Source organism: Electrophorus electricus, chromosome 4, assembly GCF_041902795.1.
Source record: "Electrophorus electricus isolate QZ-2024a chromosome 4, ASM4190279v1, whole genome shotgun sequence".
Taxonomy (NCBI): domain Eukaryota; kingdom Metazoa; phylum Chordata; class Actinopteri; order Gymnotiformes; family Gymnotidae; genus Electrophorus; species Electrophorus electricus.
The window spans coordinates 24127501-24155418 of record NC_137500.1 but is presented as its reverse complement, the minus strand read 5'-3'; the positions used below and the strand labels follow the sequence as shown (position 1 = coordinate 24155418).

The 27918-nt window shown below is 41.9% G+C and overlaps 1 protein-coding gene and 1 long non-coding RNA gene across 4 annotated transcripts in view; one reads left to right on the top strand and one right to left on the bottom strand.

The window, feature by feature from the left end:
- Positions 1-12740: 12740 nt before the first annotated feature.
- Positions 12741-14527, bottom strand: LOC113586050 (uncharacterized). The gene is made up of 3 exons (XR_003411572.3): positions 14403-14527; positions 14029-14150; positions 12741-13887 (listed from the first exon to the last, which is right to left on the bottom strand). It is a non-coding gene; the product is annotated as an uncharacterized LOC113586050 (long non-coding RNA).
- carmil1 (capping protein regulator and myosin 1 linker 1) overlaps positions 14503-27918 on the top strand; it is a 25326-nt gene continuing 11910 nt past the window's right edge. The window contains exons 1-17 of one of the 3 annotated variants that reach the window (XM_081712832.1): positions 14503-14835; positions 15792-15889; positions 20813-20863; positions 21767-21826; positions 22975-23096; positions 23292-23389; positions 23483-23553; positions 23645-23718; positions 23829-23904; positions 24030-24118; positions 26170-26264; positions 26436-26522; positions 26629-26732; positions 26906-26983; positions 27207-27283; positions 27432-27536; positions 27848-27917. In XM_081712832.1, the coding sequence (XP_081568958.1) occupies positions 14799-14835; positions 15792-15889; positions 20813-20863; positions 21767-21826; positions 22975-23096; positions 23292-23389; positions 23483-23553; positions 23645-23718; positions 23829-23904; positions 24030-24118; positions 26170-26264; positions 26436-26522; positions 26629-26732; positions 26906-26983; positions 27207-27283; positions 27432-27536; positions 27848-27917 (1392 nt within the window). In that variant the 5' untranslated portion in view covers positions 14503-14798. Of the gene's footprint in view, positions 14836-15791; positions 15890-20812; positions 20864-21766; positions 21827-22974; positions 23097-23291; positions 23390-23482; positions 23554-23644; positions 23719-23828; positions 23905-24029; positions 24119-26169; positions 26265-26435; positions 26523-26628; positions 26733-26905; positions 26984-27206; positions 27284-27431; positions 27537-27847; position 27918 lie in introns of those variants that run through there. The other 2 variants (XM_027023883.3, XM_081712833.1) reach the window with 2 other exon arrangements.

Sequence of the window (27918 nt, the reverse complement as noted above, 5' to 3'; positions counted from 1 at the left end):
TGTTTTGTACGCTTTTTAAGTTGCTTTTGTAGTCCTCAAACGAAAATCTGTTTTCCAAACATGTGACATATGCACTTCGGTTGAACAGTTTTTACCGCATTGTACGCATTACCTATTGTGTTCAGGCAGATTTAAAATGTTTCAGCACTTTTAAACAAACACTGTTTAACAGTATTAAGTTGTTACAGTGATGCCTTGTTTTAAGAGCCACGGAACACATTGTAAAAATATTAAAAATGTTAATGATACTAGAACGTACATGCAAAATAGTACAGCCAAAAACTGTCTAACGCATATAATACATGAACTTGAATGATTAAGTATGTACTACTTCTAACTGTATACATAAATATGTACTACGTCTAACTGTATACATGAAGTATGTACTATTTCTAACTATACATAAAGTATGTACTACGACTAACTGTATACATAAAGTATGTATTACACCTAACTGTAACTCTTAATGGGAAAATAATTTGCTAACGATGTATTTGCAGTTACTATAATTAGCATAAGGTGATATTATGTATTATTTTCTTAGTTTAATAATTAATTGGTTAAATGATTAGAGCTGTAAGCTTTACGACGTTTGCTTGCTTTTGTAAGGTGGGCTCGACCCCAGGTCGACTAGGTGGAGAGAGAGAGAGAGAGAGAGAGAGAGAGAGAGAGAGAGAGAGAGAGAGAGAGAGAGAGAGAGAGAGAGAGAGAGAGAGAGAGAGAGAGAGAGAGAGAGAGAGAGAGAGAGAGAGAGAGAGAGAGAGAGAGAGAGAGAGAGAGAGAGAGAATGAAAACAGGGTTGGGGTTGGGGGGGCAGGAAGTGGGAAAAAAGTGAGAAGCTTTGCTGAGAAGCTCTGCTGGCTCTAATCCATCTCTTCATTCCTTACACTGATCCCGTAATCATATAGGTATTGTTGGTTATAAGTGGAATGAAAAAGTACTCACCGTTTGCTCACTCATATTTACTCTGCTCTCGCTCAGATTAGCTACTTGAGAGAGTAACTTCAGCTACCATCGTTCTCGGATCTCACATCTACCTACCAAGCTAAAGGCGTGTGTAACTTGCGTTCCATTAGCCAGCCGGAGCTAACAAGTTAGCTAACGGTGTCTTTGCTGTTAACACCTACCATTAAAGACATGGCCCTCAGTCAAAACAGGGGGTGACTTGCTGCAGGCCTCTCTGGAGGAAGCTCGTCTGACCCAACCAGCCTCGATGACACACGGGCCTAAGTAAGAGGTTGGCTGTATAATGAATCACCCGATTCATCTTGTGGTACAATTATTTGCAATTGAATGCAAATATATGGCAAATCTCACTCAGAGTATGCTCACAAGTCATGTAGATCCAGACCACTTTGCTTGCATGTTAGCTGTACTGTGAAAGACCTCTGTTCACAATCTCCTTCACTCCTTCACTTCACAATCTCCTTCACTTACTGAATCTTACACAATCTCCTTTACTTACTTACTATGATAAGGTGTGTACCATCTGTACAGCCAATCGCGTTGGGCAACTTTCAAATACAACAAAGGAACTGATTAGTGGTTCCGGCTCTAAAGCTTCATACTAAATAGGATAACGATTGTTTAGACTGATGCCTGCAATTCTGTGGAATTTCTCTTTCATGTGTCTTCTGAGTCTGTGAATTGGCAAACTGTACAGAAAATTTTACAATAAAAGTTATAGTAAACTGTACAGTAAATGTTTAAGTGCAAAATTAACATTTCTTACAGCCTAACAGACGCTTGCTTTGGAAATATGCTCAGCATCAGTGATGTTATAAAGGAAAACTCCCTTGGCAAAAAAACAAAGTGCAACACAAAGAATTTGTTTGGAACTAAGAGAATGCCCATGATGTGTCATGCACAATAGGAAGGATGTGAATATTGTTCAGATAAATGATCAATTGTACAGAAAAATGGTAATGCTCAGATACTTTTCAGTTAATAATAAAACATCCAAGCACGGTCTGATCATAGAATGCCGTAGAGTATTTGTACTTCTGTAGTAACTAACTCTTACAGAATAGGTCATGTAACTCAAAGCAAAGATATGAGACAGGAAATCATAGAAACCAGGACACTAGGTAGGGGCTAACCATGACACATGTATTTTATTAATGTATTTATTATATTTATTAATCTCTATTCTAAAGAAACACCTAAATGCATTTATACAAGTCTCCAAATTTGTGCTTACTGGATATGTTCAAATTTGACCTCCATTATACCTAATATAAAAAAGGCTGAGGCCCAAACAGGTGGTAGTCCAGTGATGTATCTATTACATAATGATTAAAATGTTAAAAATGTTAAACACTGAGTGTAGCCTGCTCCATATTGTACTGGCTAGGATGCATTCTATGAATAAATGACAAAGCACGGTTGTAAATCACTCTAGACGATAGCACCTGCTAAAGGCCAAAAATGTAAATGTAAAATGCAAATGTTTGAAAAATTGTCTGGAGTCAAATCTGCAGAGAAAACTAACAATTTTGAATGAAAGTTGTCTGGGATCCTTTTAAATATGAACATCAATCATGCCCATTAATGGTTTGGTTCCTTGGGAAGGGTATGGCATCCTCTTCATGTCACTTTATGCTCCCCTTCCCGCTTATCATGTGGTACCGCCCGCTTGATGCATGTGGAGTTGTTTTTGTTGACTGTTTTCATTAGGACTGCCCCTTTTTTGTTCTCATGTCCCATTGTTGGCACACAATTGCACCATGTTATTTGTTCCATCTATGTATGTATATAATCCCCTGTGTGTTGTAACTCATTGTTAGTCATTGTATCATGTATCATGTTCATGGTCACATAAGTGTTGCATTCTTCTCGTGCACATATTCTATATCACGCTGCACTGTTTAATGTGAGTGCTGCTGTTTCGTCACGTGTAATAAATGTATGTCTTCGCTGAGAGATGTCTGTGTGTCCTGCTCCTTGCCCTGTGACACTCCGGCTGTCACACTTCACAGTATGGAATGGCACATTTCTGTATGTAATCTTCCATTTTCATTGTTGCTCTGCTGTCAGTGTTGTTCTTCACAATACATGCATAACTGCTGAAATTATGACAGTGCAGGTGCATCGTAATATCACCAGGGCTACAATGTGGGCTGGTGTATGCAAATTTTAGGGGCATAAATATTAATGAGTCAAGACTGTTGTGTAATATTCTGGAATTTTGGAACTGGCTCATTTTGTCACCTTGTTTGGCTTATGTGGGATTTATGTTTGAAAGAGGAGTAAACAGTGTTTGAGGTTTACAGTATGTCAGATTCACATACCAAACTCTCTTTATTCAACTTTGCCAAGGTAAATGCCTTTTTCCATTTATAAGTCTGTCCATGGTAGACAGTAACTGCTCTACTCTACACAGGCTGCTACCCAACTGCTCTTCCGTGGTGAGTTCTTCCCTACCCATACCAGGTTACATCCCTGTAACAACATTGACTCAGAGTTACTGTGAGGATCCAAATGCAGTTTATTACAAATGAGACCTACATGAATGATAAGCCAAACAGTGCAAGGAGTACATGACAGTACCTCCATAAGCCAGACTTACTGAGACCCACCCAGCTCAGTTTGGACAAAATGGGTTTGGGTTCCACAAAAGATGATATTAAGTCCTGCTTTGCTACTATACGAACTGCAGCTTGGAGACAAAACTGCTCTGTGCTAAGATGAAGCTATTGGACAGGATCTGTGACATTGTGTGTTTGCCAGCTGGAATGATCAAAAACAATGTTCAAGCACAGTTAAATAACTTGAAATGAACCTAGCATATACCATTTATTTTTCTATTATGTATATTATAGCCTAACAAGCTATGACCTTTAGATTACAAATATTTTGCAAATGTTTGGTTAAGTTTTCTATTGTTAATGTTATGGATAAGTACATGAACATATAATATCACACAGAACAGAAACTTAGTTTATTAATTTAGTAAAATGCAGTTTTGTTTACTTCTGAATAGATCCATAGTAAAGGTGAGAATGTGCTAGGCAAAGTTAACTGTATATAGTAATTAAACTCACATTTAGACCTTGGGGCCTCTCTGAATAAATGTGGTAATAAATACAAGGAGACCTGGCTGTTGATTCTCCCAATCCACAGGCTAAAGATGATAGAGAATACATTTATTTAAAGAAAAGATCGTCTACCGTGTACAGGTTGATGTTCAATGAGCAAAATAAATATCTATTTGTCATTGCTCACTCAGAACCAAACATGCAGAAGCTTACCTCTGTTTTAATTACATGATCAGCAGGCTTTTGTAATGAGGTATTTATTCTTCTTGGTTTTAGTTGTGCAATGTGACCTGTGCAATACATTGTAGAACAAATAGTAAACACAGATTAATATATCAGGAAAACTCTTTATAACTGGCCAGGTGTGGGTAAGAGTCTGATGTGTTTTGTAAATCTGCGTCTTCATTCAATTCTCTGGACATTTGGAGATCACTGTCTCTCTGCCTCTGAGAAGAAGATGAGCAATGTGTGAGACAACAGCAGTTCCTCCCTGAGCACAGCTGGCTTTTCATCTGGCTCTGGGCTGACTGGAGATCAGTGGATTGGATGAGTTCAGGAGTGTCTTTCTGAGGAGCTTCACCTGAACCTCATTAGCTCTGTTCCAGGAGCTGTCCAGGGTCCTGAAGCACACCAAGTTCCATGTTGCTGAAACAGATGTTATGACCCAGTTTAGGTAGTGTCACTGCCAGAAATGACTAAATGATTAATTGGGTTTACATTGCAACACAAACAAAAACAAACGAACAAAACTGACCGGCCACATTTACCTTTCATGTCTTTTTACGCATAGTCCACGCAGGGTCGCAACCCTCCATCCTTCTTCACAAAGAAGACACTCACGGAGGCTGGCGAGGTGGAGGGGCGAATGTACCCTTGTTGCAGTGCTTCTTTGATGTAGCGTGCCATTATCCGATCCTCCTCTTGGGAGAGCGGGTAAACCCTACATTGGGGTGGAACAGCATCACTTTTGAGGGTGATGGTAGTCCCATTCCCGATGTGGGGGAAGGTGCGTGGCTTTCGCAGGGCTAAACACCTCCTCTAGATCACTATACTCTGGGGGTGCCCCGAGTCCTTCTCCCACCTCCAGGCTTTCAACAGAGGTCAACTGCAGCGGCAACGTCCGGTGAGACAGGCACCCTGTTTTGCATGGAGCTGCCCACTCGAGGACACGGTTGTCAGACCAGTGTAGATGGGGGTTGTGAGCCCTTAGCCAGGGGAGCCCTAGAGTTACGGGATGAGAGAGGGAGGGAAGGAGGTAAAAGGAAATCCGCTTCACATGACCCCCTCTGGTCTCGAGGAGTACATGGGGAATGACATGGGTTATAACCTCCGCTCCCACGGGTCCTCCATCTAGCGCCCGCACACTTAGTGGAGTAGGAAGAGAGATGGCCTTCATCCCCAACCTCCTAGCAAAGCCCCAGTCCATTATGTTGCCTGCTGCCCCTGAATCGACTAGAGCGGATGCAGAGAGCTGGTGACGCTGATGTTTTACCAAAACTGGTAGCTTGCACAGTGATGGGTCTAAAAACACTCACTGACTGCTCGCCTTTTTCTCGGTTCAGGAGCTTGCCTCGCATTCCTGCCACACCCAGCTGCATCGGCTCTGTGGGGTTGTCCCCACACGGGATCTCAAATACAAGGAGTAGAGGACTTAGTCTTCCTCTAGACATTCACTTAAGTGTGGTTCGGCTTGACGCAATAGGACCGCTAATGTGCAGCTCCGTCCCCTCGGATCTGGGGGTAAAAATAGAGCAGGGAGTGAATGGGAAATAGGTGAAAGCAATTAGTAATCAGGGGATTGTGAACGGGGCAGGTGCGGTGTGTAGTCCCTAGCAGGGGTGGGTGTGTCTCCCCTGCTAACTGGCTGACCAACCGTGACAGAAGCTACATATTGCGCAGTGTATAGTAGTTTTCTTCACTATTATTTACACATTATGTAACGTTGCGTCAGCATGCATGGTGGTTTTGTAAACTACACGTACTCTTTTTATAGGTTAATTGGGACTTTGTTAAGTATCTTCCTATATCATAACCATTGCTATGTCGTTATAGACCTTTTAATTTATACCGATGAATAGTTTATTAAGTGTCATTCAGTATTAAAAACATACATGTTTCAGAAATATCTCTCAGCAAGCCCTCATCTGTATGCTTGGTTTATTTTAAAAAGGCAGAAGTATCGGTACATGACGGGAGTTTACAGCTCAATTTCCCCGCAATACTCGCATACTGAAATATCAAAACGTTGGCTGTTACAAATACTCAAATTGCTATTATACATGTAGAACACAATTTATGTATGTCTTCAGATAAATTGTCTTGGATTGACTTGGATGTTTCATTAAATGTTGGGTTTTTTAGTGCACAAAAATATGACAAATATCTCTAAAAACACAATCACAATTTTATTTAGGCCTGTTTTATGTTTTATAAAGGAGACTTTAATATAGCACATTTATTAGATTTATTATGTATTGCTGTGTTATTACATGCTTTCAGTTTAAGTCGACTTCCTCTTTCTTATCGTTTTTATTAAAAACATAAATGTTTCAGCAGTATCCTTCGGCAAGCCTTTATTCTGCCTGCTGGATTTATTTCCATTATCATTAAGTGTTTGTCCCTGATTGATCCTCTGTTAATTGATCAAAATGAAATAACAAAATTAAACAAACATTATAATCTATTAATTAAAGATTCTTAATAAATGCCTTTCAAGTGCTAAATGTCTATACTGCAAAACTGCTAGTGTGTAATGAATTATAAGGTTAAATTTTGATAATGTTGCCATTTGATCACTCCTAGTAAAGTTTATTAAGGAACCAGGAAATAAGATGGTTCAACATGAGTTTCATTCAATACAAACTGTAACGTGTAACATCCTGGAGTGGGTGCTAAACCATCTTTGGCCCTCTCCATATACCATGATAATATAATTTTTTTGTAAATTTGTGCCTGAAACTAACCACATCTTGATATATCTCACTTTATAGCACAACCTGTGCCGTTCCAATAAAATATTCTCATGGGGCTCCAGGGAGGTAAAAAGTTGTTTATATTGCAAAAAGACAAAAAAAAGCACATTTTCTATATATTTAAAACTGCTTTTTATTGAAAGTTAGTAGCCCTGTAGATCAAGAGTTTAAGAGCTTCTCCAGGTTTCTGTAGGTACCAATCAACAATAACCATATTTGCTGTCATAATACACTGCAGGGTTGGTTCTACAGTTGATGGTGACTGTGTCTCCTTGAAGAGCAGATTTCACTGAATCCTGAGTCACTCATAGCTGACCTCTAGATCCTATGATGAATACAAAACACAAAATATTTCAAATTTACCTGTCCTTATATTTTTCTTTAGAGGCTCAAGCACTGTGAATAGTGCATTTTAAATAAGAGAAGTAGACCTGTGTCACATGGATAGTTCACCACAGTGGTAAAGCAGTGTGTTAACTTGAGTCCAGAGGACCAGTGTGTATATGAAGATGGGGATCATAGTCATGGTTGCTGTGGGTGAAGTTGCTTGGGCAGGCAGCTCGCACTCATGAAGCGTTAAACTCACAAGACTATAAACACTCCCAGAGCACTGAAACATGTTGCTCATGCAAAGCGACCTCTCACTATGAAAATTAAGCTAATGCCTTTCAGTATATTTCCTGCTGATTTATTTCATGATGTTGCTCCAGACATTTTCTTGTCAGTAGAGAAAAAAAAAAGTCTGTTAGGTTTTTTTTCTTGTTTGTTTTATATACTGTATTTTCAAAAACGGAATATGAAATATAAAAGAATGGTTCTTAATGTGGTATGATGTTTTTTGGGGGGTGTTTTTTTTTTTTTGATTTCATGTTTATTTTTCCCACTTTAGATGGAATTGTTCAGTCAGATCTCAGAAAGAATTCTGTTCCGTGATCAGCTGCAGACATTAAGGACTTGGGCCCTGTTTCAGTATTCTTTTTATCATCCCCTCGTCCACTTCTACTGATAGCTCAGAAGTGCGCAGCACCTACATGGTCACTTACAAGAGGAGGAGTGGAGAACCGAAAGCAAGTTTTCAGTCGGAACACACAAACATGCTTCCCTTTGGCTTGATTTCTTTGGCAATTTGCACATTTGCTGCGAACTGTCTTCAGAGTCATGATGTGACTAATGAGACAATTTCAACTAATGATAGCAATAGCTGAACATAGCTGAAATATCTGAGTTAATTTGTATAATGTTTTCCATTATTTATAGCCTTATGGGCTCTTAAGTTAGCTGCGCTGAGCTAATTAGCTACCTAAGTAAATGTAATGTGAAGTTAAAGTGAAGTTTTGGGGGGGGGGTTTGGCTACTGCTTGCACTGTGTGCACAATTATTAGGCAAGTTGTATTTTTGAGGATTAATTTTATTATTGAAAAATACAGTGCTCTAGGTCAATCCAAAATGTTAATAAACCTCAAACCTGAATAAGGGCCCACAATTCTATTAAGAAGGGTCCACAAGTTCTCAATAGGGTTTAGGTCAGGTGAGGCAGGGGGCCATGTCATTATTCTTTCATTTTTAAGGTCTTTACTAGCTAGCCACACAGTGGAGTACTGCTTGTAGAAAGTGTCTTCTAAAAATCGGCAGGAGGTTTGGGAGATGATTTTGAGTCCATCTTCAAATTGATAATATCTTTAATGATACCAGCCCAGAGCAGTACCCCATCTCCATCTTGCTGGTGTCTGAGTTAAAGTGAAGCTCTGTTACTGATCCAGCCATGGGCCCATCCAACTGATCCGCGGCGGTGGGGATTCCCCTGATGGGAAGTAACTTGGCGAAGTGGGCGAGGGCGTGTTAAAAAGATTATTAAACACAGGGCTGGGGTGTTTGTTTGGGCTCTTTTGTAGTGCTTGTGTCTGTCGCCACCCTGTGGCTCTAACCAGTATTGCTCATGGGGAACATGGGCGTGTTCTTCAAGTTTCAAGTTTCAAGTTTGGTTTATTTGTCACATACATAGTCATACACAGTATAACTCGCAGTGAAATGGTTGAGAGTGCTCTGTCCAAACTGAGGAAAAAGAAAAACAGGGGTGTATAGAGAAATATATATCTATATATATATATATATATAAACAATGTATGTACAATATATGTTTATTATGTTTATATACACAATGTACAATGTATATATGGATATGTATATATGTATGTACACAATGTACAGTTCCATCTTGTTATTGAACATATTTACAGTTATATGTTACATGGTGGTGGTGGTCCCCACAGTTTATCAGTTTCCCTGATTCAGGGCCCGAATGGCCTGTGGGAAGAAGCTCCTCTTCAGTCTCTCTGTCTTGGACTTCAGGGAGCGAAAGCACTTCCCTGACCTCAACAGAGAGAATAGCCTATTGTTGGGATGGGTGGGGTCCTTCACAATCCTCCTGGCCTTGGTCTGGCACCGCTTGTTATAGATGGTCTGCAGGTCAGGAAGTTCCGTATGAGTGATGCGCTCTGCTGAACACACCACCCTTTAGAGTGCTTGTCTGTCCTGCTTGGTGCTGTTCCCAAACCAGACTGTGATGTTCCCCATGAGGATGCTCTCGATAGTGCAGGTGTAGAAGTTCTGCAGTACCTTGGAGGGCAGTCTGAAGTCTCTTAGGCAGCTGAGGTGGTAAAGACGCTGACGAGCCTTCTTTGCCAGGAAGTTGGTATGGTGGGACCAGGACAGGTCCTGCGAGATGTGAACACCAAGATACCTGAAACTATCTACTCTCTCCACTGTGGTTCCACTGATCCTCATAGGTTGGTAGTGCCGCTCCTGCTTCTTGCTGCAATCCATGATCAGCTCCTTTGTATTGCTGACATTTAGGAGGAGATTATTTTCCTGGCACCAGTTTTCCAGGTGTTTAATCTCCTCCAGGTAGGCCCTCTCATCGTTGTCCGGGATCAGGCCCATGACGACGGTGTCGTCAGCAAACTTGACAATGATGGTGGAGCTGGAAGTGGCTGTGCAGTCGTAGGTGTACAGTGAGTAGAGCAGGGGGCTTAGGACACAACCCTGAGGAGCTCCAGTGCTGAGGGTGAGGGTGGATGAGGCGCAGTTGCCCACCCGTACTGATTGTGGTCTGTCTGTTAGGAAGTTGGAGATCCAGTCACACAGGGATGTATGCAGTCCTAGATCCTCCAACTTAGTAGTGAGTAGGGAGGGGATGATAGTGTTAAATTCTGAACTGTAGTTGACAAACAGCATTTTAACATAATTACCCCTCCCTTTGTCCAGGTGGGTCAGTGTGGGTGATATTCTAAACTAGTTGTTCTCAGTCTGGCCCCCAGGAACCATAAACCTGACAATGTTTGTTTTCTGCAAGACTTGAGACATGTCTGGCCTGAAATCCTCCTCACACAAGATCCCTAAAGCTAAAGTTTGATTGCACATCATCTGCAGATATGCACAATGAACAATAAAACATCAACATTATTAGCTAATTATTCTGCATGATCTGTTGGGCATCATTTAAATTGCACTGTCATTCTGTTATACAGTAACACTGTCATTCTGTAATTCATTAGCTGTGAAAGCAAAGAATGAAAATAATCAAATCACTTTGCACAGCTTTTGACCTTTGTCATTTACTACTATATAAGAAAATCTGTATATACCTCTTAATACATGGATCACTTACCTTACTGGAACAACCTTACTTGTTTTGAAACATATTTAAAATTAGTATTATTGCTTTATGTGTGCACTTGTATAAACATATTCTTTAGTTTAAGCCTTCAGGTGAGATTTATAAAAAATTCCCAAATAAATACCCACTCATTTAAATAAATACCTAGGGTGAATCACAGCATGGGATTTGCATAGAAAATATAAAATTTGACAAAATTATTAATGAAGAAATGAACAAATGATTGGTTACTGTAAGGAATAAACCAGTAGTATATCTAAAGCCATCAAAACATTTTTTTGTGGAAATAAATTCGTATTGCATTATGAACTACTGTACATACAGATACTTAGACAGCAATGGTTATTATACTTTAAGCTCCAAAATTGATAACATCTCCAATGAAGAGAAGAGCTGGCATGAGAAGAGAGAGGAGCAGGTGAGAGAGAGAGAGAGAGAGAGAGAGAGAGAGAGAGAGAGAGAGGAAGGGAGAGAGAGAGAGAGAGAGAGAGAGAGGGAGAGGAAGGGGGAGAGAGAGAGAGAGAGAGAGAGAGGAAGGGGGAGAGAGAGAGAGGAAGGGGAGAGAGAGAGGGAGAGAGAGAGAGGAAGGGGAGAGAGAGAGGGAGAGCGAGAGGAAGGGGTAGAGAGAGAGAAAAAGAGGGAGGGGGAGAGAGAGAGAGAGAGAGGAAGGGGGGAGAGAAAGAGAGAGGGAGAGAGAGAGAGACAGAGAGAGGGGAAGGGGGAGAGAGAGACAGAGAGAAAGAGGAAGGGGAGAGAGAGAGAGAGAGAGAGAGAGAGAGAGAGAGAGAGAGGAGGGGGAAAGAGGGGGAGAGAGAGAGAGGGTCAGCTATCTTTTTGCATTGTAAACTCATTTACAGGAATCTGTAGTTAAAGGTCTGGGCAGAAAAGTTCAGATTGGTCTGACCAACAAAGACACAGAGGGCATCTGGAACACAGGATGACGCACAGCACTGATCACTGAGCAGGAGACTGAGAGTAATTCAGTATATTTATCCTCCTCTACCCACAAAATCACACGGCTCAAAGGAAAAGTGAACCCCTTGTCTAAAAACATGTCTACATCTGTTGTCTAAATCTGAACATACCCTCCTCTGGTTCTTCATCTGAGCTATGAATGTCAGCTCAGAAAGCATGCTTCCTACATGCTTTGAATCCCACTGGACACCAGAGCTTAAAGTCTGGGACTGAATTCTGCAACTGAATAAAGAGCATCTGAACTATAAAGAGTATCTGAACACTGATAAAGCCTGAATCTGACCCACTGGGTTTCAGATGAACCAAATAAAGAAGGTGATAAGGACCTGCTGACATTTCAGGTTCTCCAGATATGAAGAGTTGGAACAAGCTGTCACGCTCTATTAAAAGACAGTGGATCTGGGAGAAATATGTTTTTTAGTCTGCACTCCCCGTATGCAAAATATCTTTTACACGAGGGGCCAGAGGAATGTCAAAACATACATTTTAAACAAAGCATGTAAACTCTTGATTGTCATAGTAGCATCGCTCTAGTCATGTGCCAAGTGCTGTCTAATTCTGTGTTTTTGTTTCATTACTATGATGTTTCCATGTGGTCTTGTTTTGTTTAGTCCTGTCTCCACCTTTGTCTTGTTTTGTGAACCTCCTCTTGGTATTCTATCCTGGTGTTCCTTGTTTTCTTCATTAGCCCTGTGTATTTATACCTCATGTTTTCTAGGCCTGATTGTCAGCTCTCATTGTCTTTATTTGGTCTTGAATTCATAGCTTTTCTTACACCTTAATGCATGCATAATACAACATCTCTCACTCAGTAATTCACAAAAAATATAAAGATACCAATTTGTATTTCAGTCTATTTTTAAATGTACAAAATACATATTCTCCTATTTATAAGGCAATTAAATTCAAATTGAATTCAAATAAGTATAAAGAGTTTCTGTAAGACATTTAACTGATTTTGACATTTTTAATGACTACCATACACATCAGATGAAAGACTTTGTAGGTTTTTTTTTTGTTTTGTTTTTTGTATAAAAGGTACGTTCACAATGTTTTAATTGTTTATTCAATTTATTTGTGATATATTAAATACAAGTCCCAATGGTGGTACCACAGCAGCAGGGATGAGATCTTGTAAAACACATGTAAACTCATGTAGATGTGAAGAGACACAGAGCTTCCAGTTTATCTTCCACATTACAACTGGAAGGTGAGCGGAAATCTGCCCCAAAGGTGTCCTGGGTGCAACTGTTCCGATGTGGAGATTTCCAGCTAATAGCAGTTCTGTTCTACCATTTTTTCTTTAGGATCTTCATTACAAAATAACATTTCCTGTTGTACTATTACCTGAATTAATCTGTTACCTATTTGCTCTTATTTGTGTCAAATAAGAACATTGAACATTTTGAACATTAAACTGAAATGACCAATGCAGTCATCTGCTTTACGTTTGCCACACTACTACTATTACTACTACTACTAGAATTATTACTGCTACTACTAATAATAGTATTAATAATTTCATTTAATAGTACCCATCATAAAAATGCACAGTTCAAAATGCTTCAGAGTGTAAATAAATTGACATCAGGGTTATTACATTAGTAACTTTAAAGCACCAACAGACCAATGACAAATTCTGTAATCTACAAATTTAGATCATTTGAATCTCACTAGCTAGTGTGAATCATTTCAAATGTGGCTTTATATCTGCCTCATTAGTTAGGAAAACAAGCTTTTAGGTGTGACGGCCGAGTGCGCAGGGCGAGGAGCAGAACGCACAGACTCCAATCGACGTGGACAGATATTGACATACGAAGACACCGGCACTCACATATAACACAAGCGGTGACCATGAATACGAATTTACACGACTTGAACAACGGCAATGACCGACAGCACACAATGACAGGGGTTTAACTACACAAAGACAAAACACTAACCAGGTACAGGTGTGTGCAGGCGTGGTTACAAATAAACAAACAACACCCTCGCACTGCACGCAGCGGGCCAAACCACGTGACATTAGGTATGCTACTGCATCCGATTGGAATTTCTTACAGAACGATTTAAAACTTCAGAACATGGTTTAAAGATATTAAAAGTGGGCTTAGATGTCGGTCAGTCATTTCAATAAACCGGGGCTGTATGATGTGTTTTGTTTTGATTTATGTTCATATGAGGAAGTTGATTGTTATGTGCTGCTGCAATCTTGACCAGGACTCTCCTGTAAAAGATTTTTAATATTCGTGAGATCTTTTCTCCTTTTCAAATATAAGGCATCGAACTAAAACAGATGTAGGATTTTTTGCTTTTGTTTTACGTATTTCAAAGTCAAAGTCAAATGTATTTATATAGCGCTTCTTACACCATCTCACAAAGCAGCGTTACAGATGTCTGAGTCCAAGCCCCAGTGAGAAAGCCAAAGGCGGCAGTTGCAAGGAAAAACTAAGATCATGAGGAAGCAGGACTCAAGGTGGGGGCCCATCTCTGCTCTCGTCGACACCACAATAGCAACAATATAAACAATAAAGAACAAAATAAGTTATGAGAATAAAAACGCAATGGAAGTTTGTTCATTATTTAATTTCATTTAGATGTGATAATGCAGAGCCATACGTTCGCAAAATGAGTGCCTTTTCAGTTTGCTTTCCATCTAAAAAATCTCTGAGTTGTGACAAATTAAATCGCAATTTATCTGTCAATTCCAACAACGCTCACGATATAAAGTGTAGAGCTTACCGCGAGATGTCTATGGCCCAGTGTGCGATTCCCTTCTGACCACAAACAGGGACTGAAGGAGGAGCTTGGACTAATACCGCTTTTGGAAGGGTGAATGTTTTCCGACGGTACACCCTAAATGAAAACTAAATACGTCCACCCTGGCGATGTTTTAAAGGGGGTTTTTAATGTTCTGTGCTGCCGTTTTAAGTCGACTAAAGTAAGACAATAAAATTTAAATGAGAGATAAAACCCTTTGGGACCTACAGTGGCACGCTGACACGGCAATGTTTACCTGAGATTTTGGAAGCTATAGCCTGATCGTAAACTCCTGGAGAGACTGCACACATTTTGTGGAGTTTTCTTTACTGTTTCTATTCGGACGCAACTTTTTTGCTGAACTGTGGTTTTGTGAAAATGGGCGGAGAGGTGGACATCTCCGAAGAACTTCTCGGTAAGAACAGTGTTTCTTACGTGTAAACATGGCGGTTCAGATTTTACCTGTGTTCACAGGTGAGGCAGATTCTCGGAACTGCAGTACCAATTTTGGACTACTAAATAAAATTGCAAAATATAGTCTGCACTGTAAAATCAGATTGTTATAGTACATCGCTGAAGTGTTATACAGTCTAAACGCAGATCACTTTTATTTTGTTTTTAAGGCCAGTTAACTAAACCGTTAGTGACCTCAGAGTTAAATATGGTTTAACATTTTATATAAGTGTGCATTATCACATCTAAAACGAAACGAATTAAACTGATAGAGTTAATGGCAGCAGCAGCAGCGATAATAATAATAATAATAATAATAATAATAATGGCAGATAACAGGCCATTACGGCTTTAATAGGATGTTACAACAATATATCTTTTGGCAGGCAGATAAGACCTGTATAAGGAGGGTGGTGTAATTACATTAGTTAAATAATAAAACACATAGGTATGAGGAATTGCTACATATTTTATAGAAATATCTTTTTATAGAAAGATCTCTCTCTCTCTCTCTCTTGCTCTCTCTTTCTTCCTGGAAAGTTTTTTATATAAGTTTGTGTGATTTTGCCTGGACGTAGTGCAAAGTTAAAGAGTGAAAAAGAGAGAGGGAGAAAACAGTCTGTTTGCATGTCCTGTGCAGATGAAGGCACTGTATTAAGAGTGGAATTGTAAGTGTGTGTGCACAAGTGATCATCCAAGCATAATCACTGTTATTTATTCAATATAGAATTTTGAGCAAAAGCTTCTATTTTTAGTAGAAATAATAACTTATTTTTACAATTAAAAATGCTGCACAAAGTCCAAACAGACAAAGTTTAAAGTAGCGTCCTGAATTCCGCATGCACCTGCTGCAGCGGGAAGCCTTCTGTCCCACCGTGTCTCCATGTCTCCCTCATCCTCCTGTCTCTCGTTTCGCAGAGAGCATACAGGACGCCGTGGGAAAGAACGTCAAGATTTGCCTGAGCAAGAAGGTGCAGCTGGAGGTCAAAGGTGACAAACTGGAAAGCCGGATCCTGGTGAGTGGACCTGATGTGGGAGAGGGAGGGTGATGATCGAAAGGAGTCGTCTGTGACTTTGGTGCACTGTTCGGAGAAGATCATATTTTTGTATCCTGCAGGAGAGCTAAGACAGAAGGAACACATTTATTTTGTCATATATATACATATGTGCAGTACAATGAAATGCTTCTCTTCGTGTATCACAGTTTGTTTCATGAGCTAGGGTCAGAACACAGGGTCAGCCATTGTACAGCCAAGAGGGTTAAAGGTTTGGCTCAAGAGCCAAACATGGCAGAGCCAGGATTCAAACCCACAACCTATTGACAGCCCCAAACACTATACACAACTCTTTAATCCTTACACATTTTAACCCATTTTCACTATGTTCGCCAGTTCGAGCCCCACCACTGACAAGTTACCACTGTTGAGCCCCTGAGCAAAGCCCTTAACCCTCAGCTGCTCAAATTGCATTCAGTTAGAATTGTAAGTTGCTTTGGATAAAAATATCAACCAAATGCCGTAAATGTAAAATGTTCACATTGCCCTGCTGAAGTGACTCTGATTTATTTAGAGGGTGGGTGGAATTGAACAATGAAGCTTGTAATGTAAAAAAAATAATAATAAAAATTATATATATATATATATATATATATATATATATATATATATATATATATATATATATATATATATATATATATGAGAGAGAGGGGTACAGGAGAAATCTAAACTGTGATCACTATATTGCCCAACCTTATGGCCCCCCACATCAAAGACTCCCCACAACAAGGCCCACCCACATTAAAGGCCCGCCCATGACCAGATAAGTATCGCTGAGAGGATGTGTCCTGCCAGTCAGATGTGGGCCTCTGCAGCCTTGTTTTCTGACCACTGAAAAGAACTAACAAAACTAATCCATAACTGATAATCCCTAACTATCTCAAAATATGTTTAACTTCAGTAGCCAGTAGTGGACAGGCTAATCCCAAACTATCTCCAGCTATGTTCAATCACAGTAGCAGTCAGGCTAATCCCTAACTCCATCTAGCTATGTTTTAACCTCAGTAGCAGGCAGGCTAATCCCTAACTACGTCTATCTTTGTTTAACCTCAGTAGCAGACAGGCAGATCCCTGACTACCTCTAGCTATGTTTAATCTCAGTATCAGACAAGAAAATCTAATCCCCAACTACCTCCAGCTATATGTAACCTCAGTAGTCAGCAAAGAAGCTCTGTACTCTGGTGGAGCTCCCAACTCTGCATGTTTTCACAGGGCCCTGCTCTGCCCTGCAGGTCTGTTTCTCAGATGTGAACTCGCACAGATTGCATACCCATAATCCATTGCATTGCTACAGCGTGGGTGGGTGGAATTGCCTAGTTATTTTGTGCGTGTGTGTGTGTGCGTGTGTGTGTGCGTGTGTGTGTGCGTGTGTGTGTGCGTGTGTGTGTGCGTGTGTGTGTGCGTGTGTGCGTGCGTGCGTGTGTGCGTGCGTGCGTGTGTGTGTGTCTGCAGTGATGTGATTGCAATGTCTGAAGTTGTTTGGCACCCTGTGCTCCGCAGATTGTAGTGATGTGATACTCTATACCTCCATTCACTGAAAGGGTTAGACACCTGTGTCCACATTTATGAAAGGGGTAGTTCCATTTTGAATGTCTAACAAAATTGTTTAATTAAATATTTTTTGGTGTAATGGACTCTCAAACATGCTCTCACACGCCCACACGCGCACACACACGTACACACGTACACACACGTATTGTTCACAATCGTCTTACGGTGGTTTTGTCTCTTTGCATTGCCCCGGTGTGTCACCTTTGCTGTTTTACTTTTCCCACTTTTCCCTGTGAAATTCCATCTGCTCTCATGGCATGCTTTAGCACCCAGCTATGCGTGTCCTGACCTGACACAGCATTGTGCTTCAAGGTATGTAGAATTAAACACACCACACACACACACACACACACACACACACACACACACACACACACACACACACACGTTCTCTCTTTCTCTCTGTGTGTATTCCAAGACCTTCCATTTATTTATTTACTTATTTATTTAGCAAGGCATTATTAGCTTCTGTTATCAGAAAATGCATGGCTGTTAGTTTGGTATTTTAAAAGGACGGTTGCATTTGTACTTGTTATTTACTGTACAAAAGGGAAAAGGTGATTATTTGATGTGTGTGTTTGTGTGCCTGCACATGCTTGAGTCTGTGTGTGTGCACATGTGTGCATGCATATGCATATTCACAGTATGCTGGACTGAGAGTAAATACTGCTCTCTGAACATATGAACAGGAACTGGAATGTTTTTGGAATTGCACTCCCCTCTAACACTAACACACACACACGCACACACAAACACACACACAGTGGAACTGTGAAACTGGAAGCTGGAAATTTGTTTTTGTTTAGCTCATAGCCCTTGTAGATGAATCTATGATTTCTCAGCTGCTGCTCTGGATGAGGCCCACCCACATCCAGACCCGCCCACATCCAGACCCATCCCCATCAATGCCCACCCATGACAAGGAAGTTGCTAGCAGCTGCTCTGAACCTCATGACCCCATTCAGTAGCTTGGAGGTTTCTAGAATGTGTCCTTGTAGAATTCTCAGTATGCTTCTGGACTGAAGCTGACAACTACCGCTGGAACTGACTAAACACAGTGGTTCCATCATAACAAGATTAGTGTGCATATGATGTTATTTGGAATGCGGAAGATAATGATTCCTTTAGGGGAAAAAGATGACGATGGAATGATGACCATAACGTCAGTGTTTTTGAGGAAACTGACAAATGAGATGCATATACATGTCATCAGTTCTGGGAATACTTTACTTTTCTTTTTGTTGCCGTTTTTTAACTCAAACTTGATATGTCCCTATTCACAGATGTCCCTTTTAAAAGCTTTTTTTTTTTAATGTATTTTACACAATATAAATTTTAGATATATAAAAAAAATCTTACAAAAAAATTAAAACAAAATTAGGCATGTGCAGGAAAAGTAAAAAGTGTATTGTGTTCATGTGCTGGTGTAACAAAGTATCCTAGCTCATACTCCATAAACTCCTCCCACTCCACCCGCATCATCTTAACCCCACAGAACAAGGAGACTGACTGACTCAGCGAGACGAACGAGGGAGGAAGGAGGACTTTGACTCTTCTGATACCTTTCACTTCCCCTATTCCAAAGATACAGCACCGCTAGCTTGTGTTGATCATTTGAGGAGTCCCTGATGAATGTTGTTTTGACCCATCTAACCTCACATAACAACAAGGAACCACAGATTATGGCTTTTATTTACTCAGAACGCAACCTTCAATGGAAAACGATCAAATAGCAGCTTCATTACAGTGCCCCCTGTCTGTCACTGCCTGTTACTGCCGGGTCAGACTGTTGAAGATTTATAATGATCTAAAGGGCCTTTTTGTACTGCACCGTGCTACACTGTTGTGCTGTATTTGCCTGACCTCATGTGATCATACAGCCCATCCAGGATTTAAATCGCACCCTTCAGTCCTGTGGGTCTTAGTTGAAGCCCGTTACTGGAACCTTGAGAGGGCCTGAGCCCTACTCAAGTCTGGACACACCTGAGGAGAAGCAACATTTGTCAGAATATTGGTACAGAGTACTAGCTACAGCTCCCAGATTTCTGATCTGAATCTAGTCTCTAAAAATTGAGCCGGAGCCAGTCGCAAATGGGTTACTATTGAGGGAGGAAGAGAGACACACAGAGAGAGTGTGAGACAGACACACACACACACACACAGAGAACAGAGACACAGAAAGAGAAAGCAAAAAGCAAAACCTTTGAGAGGGCAGCCTGATCAGTATTCAGGAAATCTCAGTAGTGTAACCGGAGTCATGCATGTCTCACTCTCCAAAACTCGATATCATTCAGGAATCTTTCACACACACTAACTGTCTCATTCCTCAAAACTCTCCCTCATGTGCACACACACACATCATTCTTGGGGGGAAAATTCCCAACTCTGATGAGGCTGCTCTGATTGGTTAATGATGTTAGACAGATCAAAGTGATCGGCTAATTAAGTTTATAAAGGCACAGTTAAAATTAGACAGGCTACAGTGAGCTGTCTTTAGATTAAATGTAGTCTCATACAGTTATCTATAAATTAAGTTTGACTGCCTGTAACACTGTCCATTGTCTAGCTAACCGTAGTCATTAGTGGTCTGAATAAAGCATTCTATTTTACCATTCATCATTTTGACCATGTTTAGGGGGAAGTAGTTCAAACTTAAAATGGTGGTCAGTTGTTTAATTTATTGAAGTGAAATGTGATTTGCTGTGGCAAAGAACTGTGTGTGTGTATATAATTTTAAAGTAATAAAAAGGATTTGGTTTTTTTTTTTATTAATACCTATGTACAAAGCAGGAGAGTGTGTGTGTGCGCGTGTGTGCTTAAACCTTGTGTGCTCAAGTGTTTGGTTGTATGTGTGCACAAGCATGTGTGTGTGTGTGTGTGTGTGTTGCATAGGGAGGGGACCCTGGTGATAACATGTTGTACAATACATCTGGACTGAACAGATGTCTATTCAATGGCAGGACAACCACTGTACAGTTTGTAATACTGTAATAGCCTCGTCCCGAGCATCTGTGCCTGTTATATTTCACTCTTCATTCTGTGCCGATCCTTCCCCCACCAGGTGTCTGTGGCAGCTCCAGTGTAACTTTCACATCATTCACATTTCTGTGGAGTTGTGTGTGAAAGCAAAACAACTTGAACTGTTGTTAGCTAACCCCCTAGAAAAAGTCGCTGGATTCGAGAACAGGGGCCACAGGGGCCTCCAGCCGTCCTATGCACTAAAATAAGATCATGAAGTCTTCTACTGCTTGGATCCATTTGAACTCACTGGATTTAGTTTGTCTCAGCTAAATGTTGTTGCATTGTAATAGTTCTCCCTTCTCTCCTCAGGCTCTAGCTCCACATCGGGCTTTTCTGCTGTCTGCTCGAGTCCCCGTCAGGGTGAGTTTGTGTGTGTGTTTCTGTGGGTTCCTAGCTGCATGTGTGTTTGTACTGGTTGTCCATGTTTAATCCTCACTCATGAGCAAGAATTTTGTAACCTATAGCAAGAATTGTTGGGTAACATGGGGGGGGGGGGGGGTTCCATGCTGAATTTCCAGACATGCTTTAGCCTGTTTCTCTCTTCCTTTGTTCAGATTACTTTTTTCTTTTGATTTTTGTTTTGTATGTGTGTGTGTTTCGCTGTTGTGTTATATAAATAAACATGCATTGCCTATATGAGTGTGTGCACATCTGTGTCTGTGTGTAGCCTCCCAGATATTTTTCCCATGAACTTGGAGAACAATGCCAGCTCTGAACAGCTGGACTGAACTGGGCATCTCTCTCTCTCTCTCTCTCTCACTCACACACACACACACACACACACACAGCCAGAAAGAAGGGATTCTTTTGTATTAGGCTGATGTTTTTACCATCCTGTCAGGAGAAAAGCTCTCCTGTTCTATATGTGCATGGGTATGCCCCAATATGTGTGTTGGGTGTGTGTTGGCTCACCACTGAGAGGCCAGCATGGTGAAGACGTCTGCTTCAGGATTTTGTGTGTGTGTGTGTTCTTCTAGGTTTTCACTGTCTCCAGCATTCTGCCAACATTTTGCCTGCATGCATTGCAACATTCCTTTTCGCTTTTACAAAACATGATTGCAGGAGAACAGCATCAGTTCTAATGCATCAGTTCTCACTGCCAGACTTGGGAATCCTATTCTCTGTGTATGTCTGTGCTTTTCCTCTTCTAATACACCTGATCCAGCTCCTCAGTACCCTTCCTTGAGCTGCCAGGTTCTTATACTACGTCATATATGGGCTACTCAGAACTCGACCTCCAATCTAACTCTTTTTTTCTTCCAGGCAGAGCAAACCTTCAATCTCTTTGACATCCAGGCAGTCGACAGCAGCAAGCCGAACCAGGTGTGTGTGTGTGTGTGTGTGTGTGTGTGTGTGTGTGTGTGTGTGTGTGTGTGTGTGTGTGCGCGCGCGCATCCGTGCGGTCAGTCTGTCGGTCAGTCTGTCTGTCTCTAAGTGATGCCTGTATCTGTGTTTAAAATCACCATAGACAGAGAAAGACTGTAGACAGACTGCTGACCTGAGATTCTAACGCATGCAGCCATGCAGTAACATGGGGCCCAATGTGATTCAAATCACCAGGATCAATAAAAATGAAACACGAAACACATCGAATCTGGACTACTGTAGCTTCTGTCACTGAATATGATCCAGCCTTTGTTTTTATGATCCAATCTCTGTTGCCTCACTGTCTTGTTATTTATTTAAATTGAAAAGCTTCATATAATCAAGGTGTTCACCATTTCCAATTTACTTAAGTCCTGAAGTGTTTTCATTACTCAACACAACTAGCTGGTCTCCATATCCCTTACCTATCAATTATTTCAAACCACAATGAATTTATCATAAAATCTTAAAATAGATATTATAATGCTTTTCTTGAAAGGTCTCTATTCTCAATAACTAGAATTTCAGATATTCTCTTTCAAAGATGTTATCTGTTCAATTTTACAACCTCAATTCTAGTCCCTTAATTGAGGTACTTTAGTCTGGCTTTCAGACTCATCTTAGCACAGAAACAGGAGTTCTTAATGACCTTGGCGTTACTAAAGATGCAGATAACACATCTATATTGATTAGGTATTAGGACTGCTTTTGATACAGTTGAACACACAATATTTCCTCACCCCTTCAAAAAACTGGGTTGGCCTCTCTGGCTTGGTTTTAAATTGGTTCCAAATTCTGAGAAGCCATGAATATTATGTTGCACTTGTAACCTGTTCACCTAAGTGACACCTTTTGTCTTCTAGAGTCCCTCAAGGTTTGATTCTAGGACCACACCAACTTATTCTATATATGTGCCCAACAGCTAGGATAGCAAATAAATACACATCTTTCAATCAGTATGCAGATGATTCATAAATCTGTCATTAGTGTATGCCTCCAGTTACTGGCTAAAGCATTGATCCTACTGATGGTGACAGAATATGAACATTAAAGGTGTTACTGCACAAAAACCTGAGCCTTGTTTGCATGTTTGTGTGCCTCTGCAGTTGACGCTGGACTATGACAAAGGACAACTTTGTCTGAAGCTGAACTCTAACGAGGAGGTTGATGAAGTGATTGCTCAGATAGGGGCTAGCATACAGGAACACTGTCCTGGACTCAGCCCAGTGTAAGGCTACCTGTCTGTCTGTCTGCCTGCTTGTCTGCCTGTCTCTGTGTGTCTGTCTGTCTGTCTGTCTGTCTTTCTTTGTATCTCTCTGTATCGCTCCTTCTCTGTGTTTCTGTTTCTTTGTTTTTCCTTTACATTTATTTACCACTCTGTATGGGTTTTTTTTGTTTGTTTGCTTGTGTTTGTTTGTTGTAGGAGGGTGATGAAGAAATTATCTCTAAAGCCAGTTGAGAGGATGTCCATTCTTCAAAACCTGTGGGAGAGCAACTCTTCCGCTGATGTCGGACCCTGTGGTACACAGATGCAAACACAAACACACATGTACAGTTTCAGCTGGTTAGTATTCTGGACAGACCATCTTCTCCTCTTCCCATCTCTCGCTACAGGTGCTTTCTCTCGTATGTATTGGTGTGTGTGCGATCAGTTGGGGCTGCCCTTTAAGGAGGAGGTGCAGTGGGTGTGTACAGCTTCCTCTCTCTCTGGACCTCTGCTTTTAGTCTATCATCCCTCTCCTTCCTTCATCCCTCTCGCCATCTCTTTGTGTCTAGGATGTAGACACCATCTACCTGTCACAGGACACACGGGAACTCAATCTGCAGGACTTTATCCACCTGGAAAACAGGTAGCCGACAAAGTGGCCAGACCATAGCGTGTGTTGGGGCGTACGTGTGTCCTGCGTGTTGACAACTGTTTGTTTACCTGCTCCTCTCTTTTGTCCTTTGCTGTGTTGAGGGACCTGCTGGCTATTGTGGCAGTACTGGAGTATAACCAGTGGTTCACTAAGCTCTCCCTAAAGGGCTATAAACTGGTATAAATCATTCTTATCTCACAGTGTCTGTCATCTGTAAATGTTCTTTTTAATACTTGTTCATGGTGTGTGTGTGTGTGTGTGTGTGTGTGTGTGTGTGTGTGTGTGTGTGTGTGTGTGTGTAGTCTACAGATTTGTGTGATCAGATCCTGAGAGTAGTGGCCCGTTCTAGCAGATTGGAGGAGCTTGTTCTGGAAAACACAGGACTCAAAGCGTAAGCAGCACACACACACATTCATCCTTTACTTAAGGTTGCTTAAACTCAGATTAAATATATACTGTAGATACAGTTTTTCCTATTTGTCAAACCTGCAGCTAAACTACTCTGAATTTCCAAGCTGCTATAAACATCCACAGTATTCTGAACTAATCCTACTTCGCAGCTCCAAACAAATCCAAATATCCAAACTACTATGAATATGACATGACATACACACAGCGTGCCCCAGTTCACCCCCACATGCCTTACACACATATGATATACACACAGCGTGCCCCAGTTCACCCCCACATGCCTTACACACATATGACATACACACAGCGTGCCCCAGTTCACCCCCACATGCCTTACACACATATGACGTGCACAGCGTGCCCCAGTTCACCCCCGCATACCTTACACACATATGACGTGCACAGCGTGCCCCAGTTCACCCCCGCATGCCTTACACACATATGACGTGCACAGCGTGCCCCTGTTCACCCCCGCATGCCTTACACACATATGACGTGCACAGCGTGCCCCTGTTCACCCCCACATGCCTTACACACATATGACATACACACAGCGTGCCCCAGTTCACCCCCACATGCCTTACACACATATGACGTGCACAGCGTGCCCCAGTTCACCCCCGCATACCTTACACACATATGACATGCACAGCGTGCCCCAGTTCACCCCCACATGCCTTACACACATATGACGTGCACAGCGTGCCCCTGTTCACCCCCACATGCCTTACACACATATGACATACGCACAGCGTGCCCCAGGTCACCCCCGCATGCCTTACACACATATGACAGACGCACAGCATGCCCCAGTTCACCCCCGCATGCCTTACACACATATGACATACGCACAGCGTGCCCCAGTTCACCCCCGCATGCCTTACACACATATGACGTGCACAGCGTGCCCCAGTTCACCCCCGCATGCCTTACACACATATGACATACACACAGCGTGCCCCAGTTCACCCCCACATGCCTTACACACATATGACGTGCACAGCGTGCCCCAGTTCACCCCCGCATACCTTACACACATATGACATGCACAGCGTGCCCCAGTTCACCCCCACATGCCTTACACACATATGACGTGCACAGCGTGCCCCTGTTCACCCCCACATGCCTTACACACATATGACATACGCACAGCGTGCCCCAGGTCACCCCCGCATGCCTTACACACATATGACAGACGCACAGCGTGCCCCAGTTCACCCCCGCATGCCTTACACACATATGACATACGCACAGCGTGCCCCAGTTCACCCCCGCATGCCTTACACACATATGACATACGCACAGCGTGCCCCAGTTCACCCCCGCATGCCTTACACACATATGACGTGCACAGCGTGCCCCTGTTCACCCCCACATGCCTTACACACACATGACATACACACTGTGTGCCCCAGTTCACCCCCACATGCCTTACACACATATGATGTGCACAGCGTGCCCCAGTTCACCCCCGCATGCCTTACACACATATGACATACGCACAGCGTGCCCCAGTTCACCCCCGCATGCCTTACACACATATGGCATACGCACAGCGTGCCCCAGTTCACCCCCGCATGCCTTACACACATATGACATACACACAGCGTGCCCCAGTTCACCCCCACATGCCTTACACACATATGACGTGCACAGCATGCCCCAGTTCACCCCCACATGCCTTACACACATATGACGTGCACAGCGTGCCCCAGTTCACCCCCACACGCAGATCATTTGCACGATTCATGTTCTAATTTATGCAGTTTTGCAGGCCTGAGCCAATAGAAGGAAAGTGTTCAGCAAGCTAGTCAGCAAAGATGGAAGTAGAAGGAAAGAGCTCTAAATCAGAAAGAACAGAAGTGAACCGGCAGATAGCAGCACAGGTGTGAGGGCTTGTTCTACACACGGACACGCCCTTTGGTAGCCGATCAGTAACAGTGATCAGTGAATGTTTTTTAGAATGTGGGTGTATACATGTGTGTTTGCTTACGTGTGAGCATGCATATGTGCATATTCATGTTTTCTTAGTGATTTTGCACAGAAGTTGACCAGTGCGCTGACCCAGAACACACACTCAGTGCTTCACACACTCAACCTGGCCAACAACTCACTGGAGGACAAAGGTAGTGCGCACACACACACACACACACACACACACACCTGCTTTGTACGTAGGTATAAATAAAAAATGAATTTTTTGTCGTTTTTCTCATGATCATGTTCAGCTTCCAGATTTTGTGGTTAGAAATAGATTATGCAGGATGACTGTAATAATAGAAATGTGTGTTTTTCAGGCCTTGCATCTCTGAGCTTGCCTTTGGGAAAACTTCCTTGTGGTCTGAAAGTTCTTAACCTCTCCAAAAACTCACTCTCTGCTAAAGGTGGGCTTCGCCAGCCTGAGCTCATTACTGAGCATTTAGAATTTAAAATTTGTTGAATTTTAAATAATCTGTGTATATGTGTGTGTGTGTGTGTGTTTTCTTTCAGGTGTGAACATTCTGGCACAGTCTCTATGTTCTAACCCTTCTGTCTTCAACACACTCACACACCTTGACCTCTCTGGGAACACACTGAGGGGAGATGACCTGCCTGTATGCACACAGACAGTACACCACCACCACAACATGCAACCACACACACACACACACACACATGCATGCACTCAAATGCACACAAACGTTCGATCGCACATTCACAATGACTTCACAGTGACTAAACACACTGTTGTTGGCTATATTATGAAGTAGTATGTCTGTCTCTGTAGAACCTGTGGAATTTCCTGGGACAGCCAAACAGGTTGCAAACTCTGGACTTGTCCAATTGTGACTGCTCTCTGGACCTGGTCAGACCCCCTGTCTTCAGGGACATTTACTCTTACTTAACACAGTCCCACTGTCCTCCAGAACAGGGACACACTCTCACTTAACACATTAATTTGCCTGACAAACACTGCAAAGAAACAGGAATATTAAAATATACTTTCAGGTTGTTTTAGCACTTGTGTGTAACGGGATGTTTTTGTATGTTTTTATGTGTGTGTGTGTGTGTGTATGTTCTACTTTCAGGTGTGTTCCTCATTATTGCGAGGCTCTCTGAAGCACCTTACTGTTCTCAACATATCCAAAAGCATCTTTAATCTCAAGTAAGAAAGAGATACACATACACCCAAACACACACATACACACAAGGACATGCCAGCTCTACACAATACCCAAACACCCAAACCACAACTAAGGAAATGTTTTAGTGTTTGGCTCGATCGCTTTGTGTCTCAACTGCACCCACTGCAGGAGAGGAAAGGAACTACCACCCTCGTTCAAGCAGTTCTTTAACAGTGCTCAGGCCCTTAACACCATCGTCCTCTCTGGCACCAAGCTCCCTCCAGAAGCCCTCAAGTGAGTTACAGCTGAAACCTCCTATTTAGCACAGGGCTTATATGTAGCACAGAGTACATATTTAGCAGAGGTCACATATGTATCACAGGGCGCATATGTAACATAGAGCACATATGTATCACATGTAAATTCGTCACAGCCGTGTTATCTGTCCCTTCAGTTCAGCTTTTCCTCCATACATACCATAGATAAGCCCTGCTGTGACCTTCCAGGACATGTAGTGAAGAGCTCTAGTTCTGTCACACATTTGTGTGCGCGCGCGCGTGTGTGTGTGTGTGTGTGTGTGTGTGTGTGTGTGTGTGTGCTTTCAGAGCACTGTTGCTTGGATTGTCCAGTAACACCAACCTGAAGGATGTCTCTTTGGATCTGAGCAGCTGTGAGG